Below are 23,295 nucleotides of genomic sequence, written 5' to 3' on the forward strand. Positions count from 1 at the left end.
GGATGTTAGCAAAACTGGACTCTAATGTATCTCAGGTTAATATACATCTTTCTTTTTGGTTAATACAAATAGATTATCCATTGAGGGGCAAAGAAAGAAGATTTATGAATTAGAATCATCTATTAATATTTTGTCTTCCAAAGTACAGGGATTACAAAATGCTAAGATTATGCATATTAGTGATAGTTTAGCTTTACATGCTGAAATTGAAAATATTGAAAATTTGATGAGATCAAAAAATCTACGCTTTGTAAATTTTCCATTTACGAGATTATTATCTCTATATGAGATGTTTAAAAAATTTCTCAAAGAAATATTGTTATACGATGAGGATAATATCCCTTGTATTTCAAAAATTTTCTACTTTACTAATCAGTTCAATAAACAGATTGGTATACAAAGGGAGGATAATGAGAATAGCCCAGGAATTTCTACCTTTTTAGAAGTGTCATTAGATACTATTAATAAGAGGGCTACATTATTTGTTTCTTTCTCTTTAGAAAGAGATAAAAGAAATGGTCTTTGAGAAATTTTTCAAAAGTAAAGATGTACTGTTTTGTGGACAGAAAATTAATATTTTCCCTGATGTCTTCAGACCTACTCAGGCCTGCAAGAGACATTTCCTGAACTTGAAGAGTAGAGTTGTAGGTATTGGTGCTACATTCTTTCTGAAATTTCCTTGAGGATGTTTCATAAACTTTCAAGGTAAGAAATTTATATTTTCTGACCCATCACATCTTGAGACATTTTTGATTGATAAATCTGAGGTTCATAGAAACACAGAAACATAGAAATGATGGCAGAAGAAGACCAATAGGCCCATTCAGTCTGCCCAGCAAGCTTTCACACTTATTTTCTCATACTTATCTGTTACTCCGACCGCTGACTTCAGGGTCCTTATTGGTAACTTTTTTATTCTAATTTCCTTCCACTCCCGCCACTGATGCAGAGAGCAGTGTTGGAGCTGCATCAATGTGAAGTATAAGGCTTAATGTTTGAGGGTAGTAACCGTCATATGCAGCAATTTACCTCGATGTTTGTATACTCATACTGCTCAGATCAATGCCTTGTTAGATGTTGTCTGGATGTAAATCCTATTTCTTCATTCCCCCCTGCTGTTGAAGCAGTGAGCTGTGCTGGATATGCATTAAAAGTGAAGTATCAGGCTTAATTTATTAGGGGTAGTAACCGCTGCAATAAGCAAGCTACTCCCATGCTTATTTGTTTACCCAGACTGTGCAAATCAGTCCCTGTTGGTTGTTGTCTGAATGTAAATGCTCTTTTCTTCATCCCCCCTGCCATTGAAGCAGAGATCTACGCTGGATATGCATTGAAAGTGAAGCATCAGGCTTAATTGGTTTGGGGTAGTAACCGCCGCAACAAGCAAGCTACTCCCATGCTTATTTGTTTACCCAGACTGTACTGCCTTGTTGGTTGTTGCCTGAATGCAAATCCTCTTTTCTACATTTCCTCTTGCTGTTGAAGCATAGAGCAATGTTGGAGTCACATTAACTATGTGAACGTTTATTGAATAAGGGTATTAATCACCAGGTAGTAACCATCATTCTCGCAAGCCACCCCCATACCTCTTCTCTTCATTCCCATCCTCCAGGCTTTATGGATCCACAGTATTTATCCCACGTCCCTTTGAAATCCTTCACAGTTTGGTCTTCACCAGGGCGATCCAGGCATCCACCACCCTCTCCGTGAAGAAATACTTCCTGACATTGGATCTGAGTCTTCCTCCCTGGAGTTTTAAATCGTGACCCCTAGTTCTGCTGACTTTGGATCATTAAAACCTTTCAAGTATCTGAACATCTATATCATATCACCCCTGCTCCTCCTTTCCTCCAGGGTATACATATTTAGATTCTTTAATCTCTCCTCATAAGTCATTCGATGAAGACCATCCACCTTTTTGGTTGCCCTTCTCTGGACTGCCTCCATCCTGTCTCTATCCCTTCGGAGATACGTTCTCCAGAACTGAGCACAGTACTCCAGGTGAGGCCTCACCAAGGACCTGTATAAGGGGATAATTACTTCCCTTTTCTTACTCGATATTCCTCTCTCTATGCAGCCCAGCATTGTTCTGGCTTTAGCTATCGCCTTGTTACATTGTTTCACCGACTTCAGATAGTTAGACACTATCATCCCAAGGTCTCTCTCCTGCTCCATGTACATCAGCCCTTCAACCCCCATCGAATACAATTCTTTCGGATTTCCACAGCCCATATGCATGACTCTGCACTTCTTGGCATTGAATCTCAGCTGCCATAACTTCGACCAGTCTTCGAGCTTCCTTAAATCCAGTCGTATTCTCTCCACTCATTCCGGCGTGTCTACTCTGTTGCAGATCTTAATATCATCTGCAAATAGACAAACCTTACCTTCTATCCCATCCACGATGTCGCTCACAAAGATATTGAACAGGACCGGTCCCAACACCGACCCTTGAGGCACTCCGCTCATCACCGCATCATCATGCATAATCTTAGCATTTTGTAATCCCTGTACTTTGGAAGACAAAATATTAATAGATGATTCTAATTCATAAATCTTCTTTCTGTGCCCCTCAATGGATAATCTATTTGTATTAACCAAAGAAGAAAGATGTATATTAACCTGAGATACATTAGAGTCCAGTTTTGCTAACATCCTCCACAATTCACCCAGTGTGACATTGGAAGGTTCTTCAATATTTATTTGAAGAGTTCCAGTATCCAAAGGAGAATTCCTGCTAGTAGCCCTTCCTGAATGGATGGTTCCATTTACCATCACGCATTGTCTTCTGTCCTTCAACCAATTTGCTATCCAGGCCACCATCTTGGCACTCACACCCAAGTTTCTCATTTTATTCACAAGCCTCCTGTGCAGGACCGCATCAAAAGCTTTGCTAAAATCCAAGTAGATGACATCAAGCGCTCTTCTTCGATCCAATTCCTTAGTCACCCAATCAAAAAAGTCAATCAGATTTGTCTGACCTTTATCTTGGTGAAACCATGCTGCCTCTGGTCCATCAATTCTGCTGCTTGTAGTTAGTTCACTATTCTTTCCTTCAGCAGCAACTCCAATACTTTTTCCACCACCGAGGTGAGGCTAACCAGCCTGTAGTTTCCAGCCTCCTCTCTGCTCCCACTCTTGTGAAGCGGGACTACCGTCACTCTTCTCCAATCACTCGGCACCACACCCGTTTCCAGGGATCTATTGAACAGATCACACAGCGGAGCCACCAGCACATCTCTGAGCTCCCTCAGTATCCTGGGATGAACCTCAACAGGACCCATGGCTTTGTCCACTTTCAGTTTTCCTAGCTCTTCCCATACATTCTCTTCCGTAAACGGAGTTTCATCCATTCCACTCCCCTCCAGTTTCTTGTTAACTAGTGTCGGTCCTTCTCTGGGGTCTTCTTTAGTGAATACCAAACTGAAGTTTTCGTTTAATTCTGCTATTTCTTCATCTGTCTCCACCCATTGATCCTTTTCACCTTTCAATTTCAGTATACCACTTTGGACTGTTCTCCTTTCACTGATCTATCTGAAAAATGTTTTGTCAGCTCGCATTACCTCTGTGGCAATTCTTTCTTCTGCTTGACTTTTCGCTTTCTTGATTACTTTCTTTGTCCCTCAGTTCCATCAGATATTCTTACTTGTGCTCCTCCCTTTGGTGTCCTTTATATTTCTTGAACGCTGTTCTTTTAGCTTTTATTTTGTCAGCCACCTCCTTTGAGAACCAGATAGGTTTCATTTTTCTCTTGCTTTTCTTTACTTTTCTAACATATAGATTAGTTGCCTTGGTAATTGCTCCTTTTAGTTTGGCCCACTGTTGTTCCACATCTCTCCTGTTCTCCCAGCCTTCTAGTTCTTCCTCCAGGTACTTCCCCATTTCATCAAAGTCCATGTTTTTGAACTGCAAAACTTGGGTCTTCATGCTACTTCTCCATATCCTTTTTGTGATATGAAACCATACCGTTTGATGATCACTGGAGCTGAGGTGGGCACCCACCTGGACATCAGAGATATTATCTCCATTAGTGAGCACTAAATCAAGTATAGCTCCCTCCCTCGTGGGTTCCATTACCATTTGTTTGAACAGAGCCCTTTGCAGGGCCTCCACTATCGCTCTACTACTGTTAGATTCTGCAGAAGGGATTCTCCAGTCTACATCCGGCAGATTAAAATCTCTAACAATCACCACTTCTCCCTTCTTTCCCATCTTTTGGATGTCTTCAACCAGATCTCTGTCAAGCTCTTCCATTTGATTTGGAGGCCTGTAAACCAATCCAATAAAAATGGATGCCCCATCATCTTTTTTTAGGTCGGCCCATAGTGCTTCTTCTTTGCCCCATCTTCCTTGCAGCTCAGATGCTTGGATATTGTTTCTGACATAAAGAGCCACTCCTCCCCCTTTCCTGTCCTCTCTGTCTTTCCTTAATAAGTTATAGCCCGGTATTGCCGTATCCCAATCATGAGATTCCGTGAACCACGTCTCCGTGACAGCAACAACGTCCAAGTCCGCCTCCATTAGGGCTTGCAGATCTGGGATTTTATTGCCCAAACTACAAGCATTTGTGCTCATAGCTTTCCAGCTTTTCTCATTCAGGTTACTGCTTTTCTTTGACTCCTTTTGTGACTTATTTAGTTGAGTTTTGTTATCCACTTCACCCTTTTCCGTTGCATTTGTAGATAAATGTGAGTCTATCTGTAGCAACTTAAATTAAGACCTAAGAAAACATTTTTCTCTTCTCTCCAAGATTTTTTTTATTGCTTTGATTCACTTTCCTAAATTGTTCCCCATTATTATTGGGTCCTTGTGATGCCATGAATGTATTGGTCCGTTGTTGCCTTTATTATGACAACTGCATACAATTTTTCCTCTAAATTTCTTTATGTTTGTTATTAAAAAGCTTAATAAAGAAAGAATTATTAAAATTATTAGAGATCCAAATTCAGTAAGCCATTGAGTGGACAATTTAGCTGGCTACAGTTAGTCAGAAAACGTGTCCCATATATTCAGCGGAATAAACATCTCACTGAATATACTTGCCTAAAGTTATTCAACTTCATGTAGCTGGATATTTATTTATTTATTTATTTATAGTTTTTTATATACCGCGGTACGTAATGCACATCACCTCGGTTTACAGCAAACAGTAATTCAGCCAAAGGCTTTACAATGAACATAAGTGGAAAAAGCAAAGTGCTAATTTAAACAGAAAAACTAGGAGTATACATATCAAATACATATGTGTAACAAATTAACAAAAGTCTGTCTTGAAGGGAGTTATTTGTAAGGAAAAGGAGGGTAAGGGAAAGGGGGAATCATAGTAGGGGGGAAGGGAGTCAGACCCGCGCTGTGGGTCTGACTCTCTTATCCCCCCCCGCCATGTAAGGAAGGAAGGGTATGTTTGAATATAGCCAATTTGATTTGTATTTATCCAGCCTTGTATAGTTGGATAACTTGCTATTTATCTGAATATATTCAAAATATATCTGGTTAAATTACAATGTCAAATGTAAAAAAAAAAAAAGAAGTAAAAAGGCCTGTGGCCCGATTTCCTCCTTCTCGACCCTCAAATTTTATAGATGCCTTGTTGAGCCATGTATCCCCCATTATACATCCTCTTCTAAATATTAAAAAAGGCCCTGGGTCTGCTGCTGCCCCCCTCCCCCCCCCCACTGCCTTCTCTGGTTCTATATATATCTAAAATATAGTGCAGGTGCCAGATCCTCCCCCCCACCACCAAGGCCTTCAGTTGCTATATGGTACCTTTCTCCCATGGATCTTCCCCCCCATCTCCCTGAAACAAAAAATCTGTGCCGAGAGAGGGGTAGGCACTTACCCACTCCTGGCTTCAACACAGCTTTTGTTTGACACATGCTGTGCTGGAAGAGTAAACTACACACAGGGTGTGAAGGAGGAGGGTGTGAAGGAGGAAAGCGGACTTCAGCCCTTTTGCTTCTTCTTTCTTTTTTTTTTTTTAATTTGATATCACTATTTAACTGGATATCTTCAAAAGATATCCGATTAAGTAGCAAGTTATCCAGCCATACAAAGTGAGATAAATATAAACCTTCTCTGAAGGTCTGAAAATTATCTAACTGAAATTCTACTAAGTTAGTCAGAAAACTGAGAAGGACAGTGGTGGTGGCGTGGCCCGCATGGCGGCAGCCACCGGAAGAGGAGTGGAAGTGCAGCCCAGCAGAGGGGAATCCCTCGCTGAGCCAGAAGGCCCAGGACATGCGACAGCGGCATGGCTGTGAAGACGGCTGCCCACCGCCGCGAGAGAAGGCGGGACCAAGCTCGGGGCCTGGCATCAGCAGGTAAGGGGGTCCAGCCCAAGGCCTCCAAGGCTAGGAATCGTAACAGATTTTTTCTAATGTGATTAATAAATTTAATGATAATAATTGATTCCTTTTGCACACACAAAAAAAGCTGTTAGAAGTAGAACCAAAACATCTGACAGCCTATCAAGACTCTTCTTCACTTCAATCTGTCTACTAACCTCACTGCATTGTATTGTGCTATGACAGACAGAGACAAAAAACTCACTGGCAGTCTGAAGGGGACAGAACCAAGATGGCCGCTGCATAGCAGATGTGTTTCAGCACAGCTCCTGGGAATTCCCGCTATATTTCTTACTATTTCCTCTGATATTTTTTTACTCAATGGGGAAACGGAAAGGAGCTCTTCGGCAGGGTAAGATGGCAAATTCGCCAGTTCCCCTTCGCCAAACATCACTGACTGAAGCACGATTCACCCAGAGTTCGGTGATTGAAGCCGGCTTGGCCGGACCTGGGGACGCCAGCCCATCGGCGGCAGATATATCTCTTAGCCCCGATCACCATTCCACTCCGTGCCCTCCCGCTGGATATGCTGCCTCAGTTGAGGCCTTGTTAGGAGCACCTGGAGAGCTGGAAGGCTCCGTTTTTTCACCTGGCCTGGCTTCTGCCACCTTGCTGATGCAATTCCAGCACATGGGCGCTGAAGAAGGGCCTCGAGGGGCATGGCTTACCGAGGAAAGTTCGGTCCTATTATCTCCCTTGACGAAGGATTCGAAAAAAGCAGGTTTGGGAGATATTGTTATAACTACTGGGACTCCTTCTATAGCTTTTCCTAATCTCTCTGAATGTGCTAAGCCTGATGTCATTACCATGGACAATCTTTGGACTGTTTCAATGTCAGTTAACAAATCTCTAACCGCTTTGGTCTCCTTAACTACAGATTTACATAATAAATCTCAAACTTTTGAAATGTGGTTGGCCTCTCTGGAACAGAAGGTGACTGACATGAAAACTACTATTGTAGAAATTCAAGATGTACAAGTTAATGTCATCAAAGACCTGTCTTGTACCTCTCGTAGAATTAAGAATATTGAAAATTCTCTTAGATCTTCAAATTTGAGGATACTTAATTTTCCTCGAATTCCTCTGAATACACCCTCTGATTCTTTTCCATGTATTTAAAAGAAGTTCTAAAAATTCCAGAGAAAGCACTTCCTCCTATAAAGAAGATCTTTTTTCTTCCAGCTAATAGAAGATCACTGGATAATAACGCTGTGGATGTTCCTTCTAATCTAACTGATTTTCTTGAAAATTCTGGAGAAGAAACTGTGATTGATCGAGCTACATTATTAGTGTCATTTGTCTTTATGCAAGATCGCAATAATATTCTGCGTTTATATTTTTGAAATAAAGACTGTCTATTTAGAGGCCAAAAGATTGGATTTTTCCAGATATAACTAAGGCAACGCAAGAAAGGAGAAAGAAGTTCTTAGCAATGAAGGACTCTGTTCTTTCCTTGGGAGCAACCTGTATTATTCTTTATCCTTGTAAATGTGTGATAACTTTTGATTCTACCAAATTTGTTTTCTTTGATCCTGTCCAGTTACAATCTTTTTTGGAAGCCCGTTGGGGAATTCAGACCCTTCCTAATACAGATAGAGTGGATATTGTGTAAAGTGGGTTGTTTTTTCTGTTAAGCAGCTACCTTATTGTTTATTGAGTAAATTGCATAATTTGTTTTAAAGCCATTCCCTATGGCCTTTTCCTATATGTTCCTCCTCTCACACATTGTAGTCTAAAGTGGCAACTTGTATATTTTTCCTTTGGTATGACTACTGTATAACATTCTTATTTTCAATGTGCCAATATTTCCATATTGAATATCTTATGTATATTTGATTTGAAAATTATAAATAAAAAAAATCATTGGCAGTCTGGCACTGCTTCAATCTCCACTCCACTCCTACCCTATCCCTAGTGAACACAGAAGCAGTGCCATTGCCTCTGTCTTTCTTCTGTCACAGTAAATGAGAGAGACTAGACCACTCATTGCAGCAGAGAAGATCAGAAAAAGCCATTTGAAAGTGCCGAAGCCTAATTTTTTATAGCTTCTTTTTTTTTTTTTTTTTTTTTTTTAAACTCAGAGAGCTTCTGGAGCCTGTTGATCTTGAAAGAATCCATATGGAGGACAATTTTTAAAGGTGTTTACCAATGTAATAATATGATTTGAAAATTTTCCCTCTCCCCAAATGCAGATATGTGCACTACTACATAACACACATACTTTGACCTCCAGAAAAAAGAGGAAGAGTTAGTTTGGAGAATCGAAATCCTACATGTACTTTAACCTATGTACACTCTCTGCTTAGCTGCATTTTCAAAAGGAAGATTTGCAGACATCTGCAAACTGCCTAGGAAAATGGAAAATTGCTCTTATAGAGTGCTTTTCTAAAATTTGTGTTGCCAGACATTTATTTCCTCAGCCCAATAAGCTTGATTGATCAAAGGTTTTTGCTGATAAAAACTTTGAAAAATCATTCCCCGAGTGAATTCAAACATGTTGCCCAGTTGTTAGGTCACTGTGGTGACCTCTAGGTCTCTTTTATACATTCTCACATATGGGGTGATCTTATTGGTGTTTACCAGATTTCATGCAATTGTGTTCAGTGAAATCCAGTTAAGATATATCATTACCAAATAACTAAATATATGAATTCCTCTCACCTCTTGGTCTCTTCGGATCTCAGCAGATATCTTGCTTTCTTTAACTGCTGTGTCTTTCCTAGTACCTATGCTTTTTCCTTTTGGCAAAACAGGCTTTGGAGACTCAACAGGCATTTTTGACCGCAGCTTATCTTCAGAGGGTACAGCAGAGGGCTTTTTCTCCTCACTGACAGGTTGCACTTTGTTCTGCTCAGAAATCCTGAAAGGCTTGCCTTGTGTGAAGAGTTTGTCTTGTGATGGCTCTGTCACTGGCTGCTGCTGCTGACTTACTGTCCCTTGCTGTCGCCGGGGTGATCCTGGCGCTTGTTGCTTTGGAGTAGGCAGTGACACTGGAGTGTGGGCATCTCCTAGACTTCCTTCTAGCAGCCTTTGTGTTTGGCAGTTCAAACATAGCCATTCATTTTTCTGCAACATAAAAGTAATTAGAGAATTAGTCACCTATTTCCATTCCATTGTTATAATTTTCTTAAGGCTCAGACAGATATGGTATACTGATCTAATTTAATTTAATTTAATATTGATCTAAATTGTAAACATAAGAACATAAGAATATAAGAAATTGCCATGGGTCCATCAAGCCCAGCATCCTGTTTCCAACAGAGGCCAAAACCAGGCCACAAGTACCTGGCAATTACCCAAACACTAAGAAGATCCCATGCTACTGATGCAATTAATAGCAGTGGCTATTCCCTAAGTAAACTTGATTAATAGCAGTTAATGGACTTCTCCTCCAAAAACTTATCCAAACCTTTTTGAACCCAGCTACACTAACTGCACTAGCCACATCCTCTGGCAACAAATTCCAGAGATTTATTGTGCATTGACTGAAAAATAATTTTCTCTGATTAGTCTTAAATGTGCTACTTGCTAACTTCATGGAATGCCCCCTAGTCCTATTATTCAGAAGTGCAAATAATTGATTCACATCTACTCGTTCAAGACCTCTCATGATCTTAAAGACCTCTATCATATCCCCCCTTAGCCGTCTCTTCTCCAAGCTGAACAGCCCTATCCTCTTCAGCCTTTCCTCATAGGGGAGCTGTTCCATTCCTTTTATCATTTTGGTTGCCCTTCTCTGTACCTTCTCCATTGCAGCTATATCTTTTTTGAGATGCGGCAACCAGAAGTGTACACAGAATTCAAGGTGCGGTCTCACCATAGAGCGATATAGAGGCATTATGACATTTTCCGTTTTATTAACCATTCCCTTCCTAATAATTCCTAACATTCTGTTTGCTTTTTTGACTGCTGCAGCACCCTGAGCTGACGATTTTAAAGTATTATCCACTATGATGCCTAGATCTTTTTCCTGGATGGTAGCTCCTAATATGGAACCTAACATCGTGTAACTACAGCAAGGGTTATTTTTCCCTATATGCAAAGCTGAAACCGAGTAGCAGTGTATGCAGAGAGACAGAGACAGAATACACCGCATAGATTTTCCACCCTTGATGAAGCCCACGAAACACTATCATGTCGGGTCGGGTTGGTGTTTTCAGATACTGCCCAAGCAATGCTCAGATAAGTGTCCGGTTTCTTCTGCAAACAATTAAAATTCAACAAAAATAGTGTGGTCACCAGTGATTAAAACATTGGGTGCACAGTCAAGGTCAAGTTAATCGACGTGCATAGCAGCTTCTAAAAACGCTGCACACCCTTCAGCTTGAAGCATTCAGGATAAGCCCACATATAGTTTATGAGGTGTCCACACGATTCAATTATATTATTTGTCAGCTCAAGTATAAGGTGTTTCTGTGTTCTCTTGCTGATTAGGTAAAGCATCAGCATTCCGGAAACAAGCAGGTTTTCAAAAAAACAAGCAGTTTGGGGTGAATGCTCAAAGTCTTAAGTAGGGATTGTGCATATAAAATCAGCATATACATGTGTAGGTAGCCTCTGTGCATTGTAACTGAATTTTCAGAAGGGCAGGTGTACATACGTACTGTTGCTATCATGCAGAAAACTATGTTTGCACAAAGAGGGACTCTCGAGGGCATTCTGGGTCAGGGTTTGGCAATACGCATACATCTATATTTTATAAATGGAGTACATGTACATGTCATCAAACAGGCGTGCATGCTTTTATACTTGCTAATGAAGTTGTGGAAATTAAATTGGAGTTTTCTTTTGTCTAAAGTTTATGGGTTGGGGGGTGTAGAGGAAATGGTGCAGGGTGTGGGTAAACTTGTGGAGGAAATGGGTGAACCAGTGAAGGTCTGGGTCAACTGGTGTAGGTCTCAGCAAACTGATGCTTGGAAGTGTTTTCATAAGCAAGATAAGAATACATAAGCCAGATTTATAAAATAAGCACATAAGAACATGCCATACTGGGTCAGACCAAGGGTCCATCAAGCCCAGCATCCTGTTTCCAACCGTGGCCAATCCAGGCCATAAGAACCTGGCAAGTACCCAAAAACTAAGTCTAGCCCATGTTACTGTTACTAGTAATAGCAGTAGGTATTTTCTAAGTCAACTTAATTAATAGCAGGTAATGGACTTCTCCTCCAAGAACTTATCCAATCCTTTTTTAAATCCAGCTACACTAACTGCACTAACCACATCCCCTGGCAACAAATTCCAGAGTTTAATTGTGTGTTGAGTGAAAACGAACTTTCTCTAATTAAAAATGGAGACTAGGAATGCTGTATAACTATTGTAGCTCAAGGAGAGTTACCTTTAGGCACTGTAGGTATTTTCCCCATCGCCACAGGGCTCACAATCTTAAGTTGATACCTAAGGCAATGGAGGGCGAAGTGACTTGCCCAAGGAGTGGCAGTGGGATTTGAACCCTGGCTTCCCTGGTTCTCAGCTCACTGCTCAAACCACTAGGCTATTCCTACTTCCATCTGCCCATAAACTGAAGGTTAATATGTGCACGTTACAATTATTTAATGCATAAACCATACGTGCATACTTTATAAAACTGAGGTATAAAATATGATGATCTCTGCATTAAAAAACAGGGAAGTACTGAAACATTTGTGCATATCTTTAAACTGATGCCATACCCTATTTTATAAACTATGTGGTTTCTGCCACACAGTTAACAACATACAGGCGTATCTTTAGGTATACCTACTTATGCATGTAAGTGCTGAGTTCTATACACTATTGAAAATTACCCTCCCTAAATATAAATTTAAAAGAGTTTGAACCTAGGTGTGCCAGAGTACTGGAGCTGACATTGGTTTATGGTTTAAGGGCCTAATTTATCAAGATGTTCTCTCCCATACTTTATTTATGAAAAAATAACTTTGAAAAATGGCCCCTAAGAGGGTCATTGTAGTTTAGCAGCATCAGCCACAGGAAAGGAACAGGCATATCTCCTGCATGATCTATGCCATTTATTTTCTTCCTCTTCCTTCTGTTCTGCGTGAGCAAAGGACAGGCAGTGAGGCCCTTCCTCTCCAAAACCCTGCCCCATTCACATGCCAATGTAATAAGCTGGATATATATCGTATCAATACAAAAAATGAAGAATCCACATATACAGGAAATAACTAGTGACAACTACATAAATAAAGATCCTGAAACAATATAATGAGTGGATAAGCTCAAAGAGACCTCATATTCAACGATCCACTGAAAAACTTAAAACAGACATCAAGCGGAGGAAAATTTCCAAATTTAATCGTGATAAGAACGACTATAATGAAGATAATGTTTATATTTGGCTTAACAAATATAAGGAAGGCACATCCCCACCAAAACAAGTGGCCTTCGCAGATTCTGATGGGTCCTCCAACGGGACAGATGCTCCAGAAGCCCGTAGTAAGCCTTTTTTAGACAAACGCAAGTTTCCTCCCAAACCCGGACGGACTCGTGGCAAGAAAGCCACACACCAACCATCCCGAGACGAAGACACTTCATGGCACAAGCCGTTCACCCGGTCTCAATCCAATCGTCAGTAATTAATCTTTCACATCACTCCTTAACATCAGATGAAGAATCAGTGCTTAATAGGGGATTATCATTTGTCCCCACTAATAAACATGACTCTTTTTCTTGTAGGATTGCTCTGCATAGATTTTTTCGATCCCTTATGATTAAATTATATTTTTCCACAACTGATGTCACTCAAGATATGTCCATTGTACGCCCTAAATCACGTTGGCTTCCTCCAGGACCAGTTGACCCACAGATTAAAGCTTTCCAAACCCTGGTACTACAGGATGTTACCCATATAGAGACACACCAGTGTCGCACTTTCTATAATCTATCTAAGGGCGAAAAGCAAGCTTTAAAGGGTCTAGCACAAAATCAGGACATCATCATAAAACCCGCAGATAAGGGTGGCGCCGTGGTCGTTATGGATCACATTACATATCGACAAGAAATTCACAGACAACTTGAGGATCGTAAATTCTATCGCAAACTCCCATCAGATCCCACTGCGGATCTTCACAGTCAAATTCAAGAGTTATTACAAATAGCCTCTCAGGCTGGTTTCCTCACCTCAAAAGAATTAAGATATTTGAATGTAGAATTTCCCAGAACGCCGGTGATACATGGGGTCCCCAAGGTACATAAAACCTTGGTTAACCCCCCCTGTCGTCCTATCGTATCTGCTAACGGTTCACTTCTGGAACCCATAGCCAAATATTTGGACCACTTTCTCCAACCTGCTGTCTGTACCTCGAAATCATACATTCAAGACACTTCTCACATGTTACGACAACTCAAAGATACACCAATCCTTTCTGAAGAAGCGTTGTTAGTAAGCCTCGATGTGGAATCACTTTACACCAACGTACCACAAGAGGAGGCGTTGATGCTGGGTAAGGATGTTATGAGTAATCGAACACATCCTCAACGCATTCCTACAGAATTTCTAGTGTCTTTATTGGAATTAGTCCTTTTCAATAATTATTTTTCCTATCAACGGGAATATTTCCTTCAGATACACGGGGTGGCGATGGGGTCACCAGTAGCCCCTGATATCGCCAATTTATATGTCGCCAAATTCGAAGAAACAACGATATATACTTCCCCTTTTTTCAAATTCATCACTCAGTGGTCTAGATACATAGACGACATATTTTTCATCTGGCATGGCTCTGAACATCAACTTTTTGAATTTCACACATGGTTAAATTCAGCAAATCCTCATCTCAAATTTTCTATGACGTTTGATAAGGAACAATTATCCTTCTTGGATATTTTGATCACCAAGAATTCAGGCACCATTCGAACATCCCTATTCAGGAAACCTACGGACAGAAACAACTTCTTAAAATTTGAAAGCCATCACCCTCGCAGGTTCAAAGAAGGCCTACCTGTGGGTCAGTTTTTTCGTATCCGAAGGATATGTTCGGATCCACAAGACTTTCTGCAACAAAGCGTAAGTTTGAGTGACAGATTCCGTGAGAGAGGTTATCCTATTAACATTATCAAGAGAGCCTTCAAAAGGGCTAAGTTTTCTCCACGTGAATCTCTCTTACAATATAGGAGTAAGAAACAAGCTTCAGGTCTTACTTGTGTGTTGGAACACACCAATCTCACTCAACAGATCAGGCAATCCATTCAATGTAACTGGCATGTTCTTAGTCCACATCAGATTTTTGACTCATTACCGATGTTCGCATATAGCAGGGGTACTAACATTAAACAACAGGTGGTCCGTGCCACCCAAGATGGTGATTTTATTTCTGGACCCCCCGGACAAACACAATGCGGTCATTGCAGTTTCTGTGCTCAAGCTATCACAGGGATCGTGTGGCAAGATCCCAACACCCAGACGCGAATCACACGCAGATACTCTGTCCACTGCAATTCTGACTTTGTCATTTACGGACTTTTATGCCCATGCCAAAAAGTATACGTGGGCAGGACCAAACGGAAAATTAGAACTCGTCTCACGGAACATCGGAGCTGCATGAAGAATCTGGATTTCAAAGCACCTATTGTACAACATTGTGCCACACACCAGCATACCTTTGAGCAACTTCAGTGGCTTATTATAGAACAAGTCACTCCATCATGGAGAGGTGGGGACAGGATTTCCGTTTTAAATTTCAAGGAACATCAATGGATTCATCGTCTTAAATCGGTGGAACCACATGGTTTAAATGAGAAAATCGAGTGGTACACTCTCATTTAGCCGCGCGTTTATGCCCCTCTTGAGTGTTCCTTGTCTATAGCCTCGGAGATTTTATCTCGGAGTCCACTGCTCCCTCTTCAATATGGCGTCGCCAGTGACGTAGATGTCCTTTTTTGGCTAGTCTTGGGGCAGCCCTTCAACAGAGAGAGATCCAATATGGCGTCTGACGACGTCACTCTCCTTTTTTGGATACACGTTGTCCAAGATGGCGTCCCTCATGACGTATATACCCATTTATGGACACATACACCGAATTGGCGCTCTTTTTGCCTCTTTAAAGGTCAGCGTTCTTTCTTCTTGCTGCCGCCGATAGATGTCTCACGGCCGAGCGCGTTGTCTTCAGTCCAGCATTGTCAAAGTCAGTATTATGTGAAGAACAGGTATCTATTCACAGTATAAGATCTACGCTTAGAGCTTTAATTTTTACAGACTGCATTCTGTTGTATTCACAGAGCTAAATTGAAACGCTATCGATGCTGCCGCATTAACAATCATTCTTGCATCAGTAAGTGTTCCCCCATACCTCGGCGCCATTCCTTAAAATTGAGTGGTATTACTTATGCACATTGTCTCTTGCATTTATTTTATCCTTAGCACGCTAAGGTTTTCCGGATATCAACAGAGCCGTCTCCAGTGGTACCCGGCCCCCTGAAGAAGGAGGTTCACTCCGAAACACTCGGTGTCGGGGCAACGTCGGAGTCTACCATTTTTTTAACATCACTTCAAGGCTCATTGACGGACAAGGCAAGATAAGTACATCTTCGGAGTTAAGCGTGTGAGCAATTCGTTTTGCAAGTACTTTCAGGTTCAATGTGCATAAAAGGGCAGCTTTTTTGGTAAAGCGCCCCTTACATCCAGCCCACTGAGACCAATGATTAAAAAATGATTGAATGCTATTAAAAGCTTACATTAGCTTAGCCTGCTGGCATTTAAATATGAGGTCTCTTTGAGCTTATCCACTCATTATATTGTTTCAGGATCTTTATTTAATGTAATAAGCTGAGCATTAAAACAATGTGGCTGAAATTCACTGCACATTGTCTTAATTCAGATGCTAAAAATGTTTTTTAACTCTTGATGCAGTAAGCTAATGATATGCTAACTCATTGGGAATTAAAAAATGCACACAACCCTGAAGGTGTGTGTTGTGGTCGCCAGCCACAAACCTTAGCAACCGGCTTCCCTCACCTTCCGCGGCAGGAGGCCCACTCCCGCTCCATCCAGGCTTGGCCCAGCTTGCTGCCAACTCCGCAAGCGGGTCACGCAGCAGGGAGCCGCTGCCTCCTTGGCTGATGCCACCCATGTCGTCTCTCCTGTCAGCCCTCCTTTGCACGCTTGGGCACCTCGCTCCCCAATTTAAAGGGCCAGAGGCGGGAAAGTTCCCCGTGGCCCTGGCTAATGACATCAGGCTGGGGGGCTATTTAAACCCAGCTTTGCCGCTCCTTCCTCACCTCAGCAACAGGTCCCGCTTTGTGAGAGTAGCTGGTTGCTTCCGCTCTTCACGTTCCTGATTCCTGTTTCCATGCTCCTGATTCCTACTTCCTGGCTCCGTGTTCCTGATTTCTGGTTCCTGACTCCGTGCTCCTGGTCCTTGGCTCCTGACCCTGCGTTCCTCCCTTGGCTCTGTGTTCCCTACTCCTGTTCTCCAGATTCCTCGAACTGATTCTCTGGTTCTGACTTTGGTACATTTCTTGGACGTCATCTTGTTTGTTGCTCACCTCAACTCTCAGCCTGTTCTTCAGATTTTGCCTTCTCGCTGCCTGCCCCTCCAACTGGACTCCGCTTCCTTCTGCTGGCCCCAACCTCTGGTACGTCTGACTACATCTCTTCTTCTATCTCTATGGGATTTTTCATCGCCCGGAGACCCGCACCTAAGTCCAGCCGGCCCCGTTACCCAAGGGCTCAACCTGCGAGAATGAGGGCTGGTATTTGTGAAGGTCCTGTTGGGTCTCCACACCCACCTCCCGACGACAAGAACCTGCAGGGGGGTCTCCCCCTGTAGGTAGCGCCAACCTCGTCTCAGCTCAGGGGTCCACATACCAACATTGTGTATAAAGAAAATGTTCAAAATGTATAAAAACATGATTTAGGAACATAAACCATGGTTTCTGCACAGAAAATATGGTTTATATGCACAAATCATGTTTTCTACACATAAAATTGACTTATGTATCAAAAAATGCTTTCTGCATAGAAAACATTTTATGTGTACATATATCATATTTTCTGCACATAAAAGCCCAACTACAGGTCCTGGCACCAAAACTCCAGCTTCCATTCATAGACTAATATTAGCCATAGAAACTTTACTCCACCTCAGACTAAAAGTTAAGTTTCCATTGCTAAGAAAACTTAGCGCTGAAAACTTGCATTTAGGTGGTGATATAGTGGGGCAAACCTTGGCTTCAGGGGGGGGGGTGCCAGAGGACAGAAACAGCTTCGACTCTGGCTTTTCCAACAGAAAACATATTTGTTATTTACAAGAGCAGAAAGTAGCAAAACATCTGCTTAGTTCAGCAGTGCTACATCAAAAATCAGATATTCAAACATATAAGGTCTTTGCATAATTCTTGGAGCATTCTCTTCTTGTTCTGGGCCTCCCTGTTCTTTTCTGGGCATGGATATTTATTCCCCTTGCCTGGGAAACACTCTATGGGCTGAGTTGTCAATCTGACTTGGTTTAAGGCTAACTACCTGATCCTGGCCTTATAAGGTGTTCCCTTTACATAACCTCCCCCCCCCCCCCCACCCTCCCGAGCTCAACTTTTCTGGTTTAAGCACCTGCTAGCTCCAGAGCCACTTCCTAGGAAAGGAAGTCTGCATTTCCATTATCCTTCCCAGCTCTGAAGATGAAGGATTCTACAGCCAAACATCAACACATCACCCTGCTGTTTGTCTCCTTGTTTTGGGCGATCTAGATGAGGGGTTGATAGTCCATCACCAATGTGAATTTGTGGCCCAGCTAATAATATCTGAAGGCCTCCAGGGCCCATCTTGCTGCTAAGGCCTCATTTTCAGTGGTAGAGTAGTGTCTTTCTTGGGCAGTAACATTTTACTAATGAAGGCCACAAGTGTTCCTGATATTCTGTTTCTTTGGAAAGCACTGCTCCTAGGCCCACAGAAGTCTGGGCTCATCAGAACTGGTTCTGAGCAAAGAGCCTTCTTTAATCCCTGGAATGCCTCTCCCTTTTCCTTGAACTATCTGACTTTCTCTGGGGCCTTCTTTTATAAAAGAAGGGTGAGGGATTTTGCCCTTTCTGTACTTTGGGATGAATCTTCCGTAATAGCTGATGAAGTCTAAGATGGCTTTCATCTTACCCTTTGGGGAACTGAAACACACATGATGGCTTTAATTTTTCATGCCTGAGGGTGGACTTGCCCTTTTCCTAGGAGTACTCCGGATACAGTAATTCTTGACACCCTAGTAGGCATTTCTTTGGATTAGCCATCAGTTCAGCCTTCTGAAGACTTGGAGTACTGCTTGCAATTGTTTTAAGTGGGCTTTCTAGTCCTCACTATAAACTATGATGTTATCCAAGCAGGCAGCAGCATAGCTTCTGTGTAGGCATAGGAGGTGGTCAATTAAATGTTGGAATATGTCAGATGCTTCAAATGGGAAGATGATGAACTGGAAGATTCCTCTAGAGGTGGAGAAGGCTGTCTTCTCTTGATGCAGGAGTAAGGGGTATCTTCCATTATCCCTTCATCTGGTCCAGTGTGTGGATATAAACTGGGAGGCCAACTTTCATTAAGTTCAACCTCTTGTGACATCTTGAACCTTCTAGAAGTCAAAATAGAAGAAGAGGTTGCCATTGAGTTTAGGAATTAGCATGATATGGGTAGACGATTCGCTGTTGGATTCTTCAATCACACTGAGCTGGAGCATTTCCTTCATTTCATCCTCCACAGTGTGATGCCTGGCTTCTGGGACTTTAGTATGGCGTTTGTTGAGCCACCACACTTGGAGGTATAAATAATGTTATGATAAGCCATATGGGTCAGTTCCAGTATGCTGGAAAAGACATTTTTATTTTGACTCACTAACTGGTCCAAATCCGTTTTCTGGGAGGCAAACAGCTGATCAACAAAAGGAACTCATAATAATTACTGGGCTACCATAACTTCTGAGCCAAAGTCTTTTCCTCAAACAAGGCTGTACGTTGGGGCAACCCATTTCTTCAAAAGATCTCCATGGAAGGTCTGAACATTCTTCTATCTATCTGGCTGGGTTATCCTGTAGTCTACTACACAGACCTTCTCTATGACCTCAGTAGGGCCTTGCCAGAAGGCTAATAATTTGCTCTCAGAGGGCAATAACATGACCAAGACACAGTCTCCTGGCTGGAGTCACTGGACAGCTGATCAATTATACTCCCAAGCTTGGGTAACTGGCCTTCTCAACAAAGGCCAGCAGCTTCCCCAGACTTCTTCAACTGTTCCTGCATTCATATCACATACTTGACCAGGTGCTACCCTTAGCTAAGTTGTAGGAGCACATCTAGCATTCCTCAAAGTCTTCTCCCATAGAGTAGTTCAAACAAGGAGAAGCTGGCTGAGCTTTCAGGAACCTTGTGGATTACAAACAATGTAGGGTAACAAGGAGTCCTAGTACTTGCAGTCTTCAGTGGCGAACTTCCTTAGCATCTATTTGAGGGTTTTGTTAAATGTTCTACTAGCCATTGTTTGTGGTTGACTGACTAAGATCCAGAGAGTTTTCACTTCTAGTAATTTACCAGGGTCTCCTGGTAAATTAAAAATTTCCTTGGACAATCCAACCTATGAGATGACCTCCATCAATGCAGTTGCTACCATCTGGGACTTCATATTTCATAGGGGTACATCCTATGGATTACAGATATCATAGTCCAGGATGAGTAGATATAAAATCTTCCACACACCAACTTCTCTTAATGGTCCAACCAGATCCATGGCAATCCTTTCAAAGGGGGTCTCTATAATAGGCACTGAAACCAGGGGAGCTGCTTGAACCACAGCAGGTTTGATTAGTTAGCATGTAGAGCAGAACTGACAATAGTCCTGAATTTGTCTATAGAAGTCAAGACATTAGAACTGGGCCAGAATGTTCTCCTTTTCTCATTCCCTAAGTGGCTCCCTAGGAAGTGGCTGTGGGCTAATTGAATCACTTGTTGGCAGTAGGAATGGGGCACAAGAGGTTGCTCATAGAGTTTTCCTCTAGATTCCCTTTGGCTACTCAATACATTGTTCCTTTACATTATGAAGAAGGGTGGAGTTGGGTAACGGGCCTCTGCCCCAGGGACTGGCCTCCCATCTACCATTAGTATATGTTCTCAGGCAAGTGATTCATATTCACTTTGAGCACATCTAAAGTTGCCAGGGATTCCCTCCCATCCCATTCTGAGGAAACAACTATGGGTTCCTGAAAGGCTTGGGGATCCTTCTTTTTCATGGGGACCCTATCTAGGGTGGCCTCTAGGTGCCTAGAATAGCTGAGCTTCTCTTGGCAACATTGCCTTTGGGATTTGAATGTCTCAGGCTCCATAATATATAAGTCCGGGTCATCTGCAACAATACTTGACCAGAGCCTATGTATAAAGTTAGGTTACATTGTTTACCAGGTTTTGTCACTTGTTACATTGTTTACATTGTTTACCTGTTTTTGCACTTGTTTGCTAGCTCCTCGCTATCGCTCTTGTTCCTTCTAGTCCCATACCCTGCACCTGTTTAATGTAATCTCAACCTTCAATTATGATGTAACCCGGTATGATGTAACTACTAATACCGGTATAAAAAAGCTATAAATAAATAAATAAATCTGGCAGGAAGACTTTAGGGAACATCTCCTCATTATTGGTTGAGTTGGCTGATTCAGTCATAAACCAGGACTAGAAATTCCCAAAGTCCAGGAGATCACATTCATTGACAACAGGGTATGGGAGCCATGGGAATACTCCCACTTCTAAGTGGGCGTGTCTGGCTAGGGGATTCTTGAGACCTGGGTGGAGGGGTATTGCCATTTGTCTCAATGGACACAGGCTAGAATCACTGTATTTTTGTAGTCAATCTGTGCTCTCTTGACTAGCTTTCGCCAGATGAGAGGTTTTATACTTCCAGAGTCTACTAAATTCACAACTGAATCTGTTATGAGCGGTGTTTGGGTGGATCCTTGGGTACTGTGGCAGATGACCATACCCATGGGGAGGAGCCCTGTGAGGAGCCACAGTACTAGGCTAGACTCAGAACACACAAACACAGTTAGTTCTTTATTATAGAGCTTGAACAGTACCACCAGAGGTGGCAGTAGTGAGGCAGTCTGGGAGTTGCAGTCTCAGGGATCCCTTCTCACCCCATTGGTCTCGGAAGGTTTCGAAGCAGGTAGACAGAGTTAGAGTACTCACTAGGTGTTTGTTGTAGGTATATGATTTCACCAGGTTTTAGAAGGAAGTGCAGGCACCGAGGCAGGGAGAGCAGGCCCTCGAGGAGTGAGTACCTGTCCCCTGTAAAACACCTGGAATAAAACAGGAGGGCCCCCGAGGAGTGGGTACCCAGGTTAGCAGTTACCCCGAAGGGCAGAAAGAGAGCTTCCAGCAGCAGCAGCAGCACGGAAGCGGAAGAGTAGCATAGACAGGAACAGATTAGAGTCCTTGCTAACTTAACGAGCTAGCAAATTAGAATAGGTTATATACTCAGATGGCGTGACGTCAGCAAGGGGGAACACCCCCGAGGTTCACGCTAAGGTTGGAATAAAGACGTGGATGGCGCGTGTGCGCGCACCCTAGTAGGTACCTGGGAAGAGCATGGCGGGAAGCTGCAACATAGCCGTTCCGGGGACGCCAGAAAGGTCGGCTTGTAGACGCGGCGGTAGCCATCTTTCCTAGGTAAGCGGGAGGAGCCTTGAATAAGGTGAGGCAAACGGGGCGAAGGCATCTAGCACCGATGGATGCAACAGAATCTTTATGGATAGAAATCCCTTGTGTGTTAGGGAACAGTATAGCAATAGGAGTATACTACTATCCACCTGGCCAAAATGATGAGATGGACAGTGAAATGCTAAGAGAAATTAGGTAAGCTAACCAAATTTGTAGTGCAATAATGGGAGATTTCAATTACCCCATTATTAACTGAGTAAATGTAACATCGGGACATGCTAGAGACATAAAGTTCCTTGATGGAATAAATGACAGTTTATGGAGCAATTGGTTCAAGAACTGACAAGAGAAGGAGCAATTTTAGATCTAATTCTCAGTGGAGACCAGGATCTGGTGAGAGAGGTAACTGTAGTGGGGCCGCTTGTCAATAGTGATCATAACATGATCAAATTTGAATTAATGACAGGAAGGGGGAAAGTAAGTAAATCTATGGCTCTAGCACTAAACTTTCAAAAGGGAAACTGAGCAAATGAGGAAAATAATTAAAAACAAACTGAAAGGTAGAGCTACAAAGGTAAAGAGTGTGCAACAGCCATGGACATAGTTTAAAAAGACCATCTTAGAAGCGCAATCCAGATGTATTCAACACATTAAGAAAGGTGAAAGGAGGGCCAAATGATTGCCAGCATGGTTAAAAAGTGAGGTGAAAGAGGAAAATAGGATAAATCATAAACATTGGCAAGTTAAATGTAAGACATTGATAAGACAGGCTAAGACAAAAATTTGCTGTAGAGGCAAAAACTCATAATACAAACTTTTTAAAATATATCCGAAGCAGAAAACCTGCGAGAGAGTTGGTTGGACTGTGAGATAATCAAGGGGTTAAAGGGGCACTTAGGGAAGATAAGGCTATTGTGGAAAGATGAATCAAATTCTTTGCTTCAGTGTTTACTGAAGAGGATGTTGGGAAGATACCTGTTCCGGAGATGGTTTTCAAGGGTGATAATTCAGATGAACTGAACCAAATTATGGTGAACCTGGAAAATGTAGTAGGCCTGATTGACAAACTGAAGAGTAGTACATCACCTGGACCGAAGGGGATACACCCCAGGGTTCTGAAGGAACGAAAAATGAAATTTCAGACCTATTAGTAAAAATGTGTAAACTATCATTAAAATCGTCTATTGTACCTGAAGACTGGAGGGTGGCCAATATAACCCCGATATTTAAAAAGGGCTCCAGGGGAGATCCAGGATACTATATACGGGTGAGCCTGACTTCAGTGCCAGGAAAAATCATGGAAACTGTTATAAAGAATACAATTACAGAACATTTAGATAGA

General features: G+C 42.2%; 1 protein-coding gene across 1 annotated transcript in view; it reads right to left on the reverse strand.

Moving 5' to 3' along the window:
• The window catches only part of BSN (bassoon presynaptic cytomatrix protein), a 618,895-nt gene that overhangs the window by 254,099 nt on the left and 341,501 nt on the right, over positions 1-23,295 (reverse strand). Inside the window, exon 4 of the mRNA XM_029599675.1 lies at positions 9,006-9,410. Within this exon, the coding sequence (XP_029455535.1) occupies positions 9,006-9,410 (405 nt within the window). The remainder of the gene's footprint in view (positions 1-9,005; positions 9,411-23,295) is intronic.

This window comes from Rhinatrema bivittatum, chromosome 4 (assembly GCF_901001135.1).
Source record: "Rhinatrema bivittatum chromosome 4, aRhiBiv1.1, whole genome shotgun sequence".
NCBI classification, from domain to species: Eukaryota; Metazoa; Chordata; class Amphibia; order Gymnophiona; family Rhinatrematidae; genus Rhinatrema; species Rhinatrema bivittatum.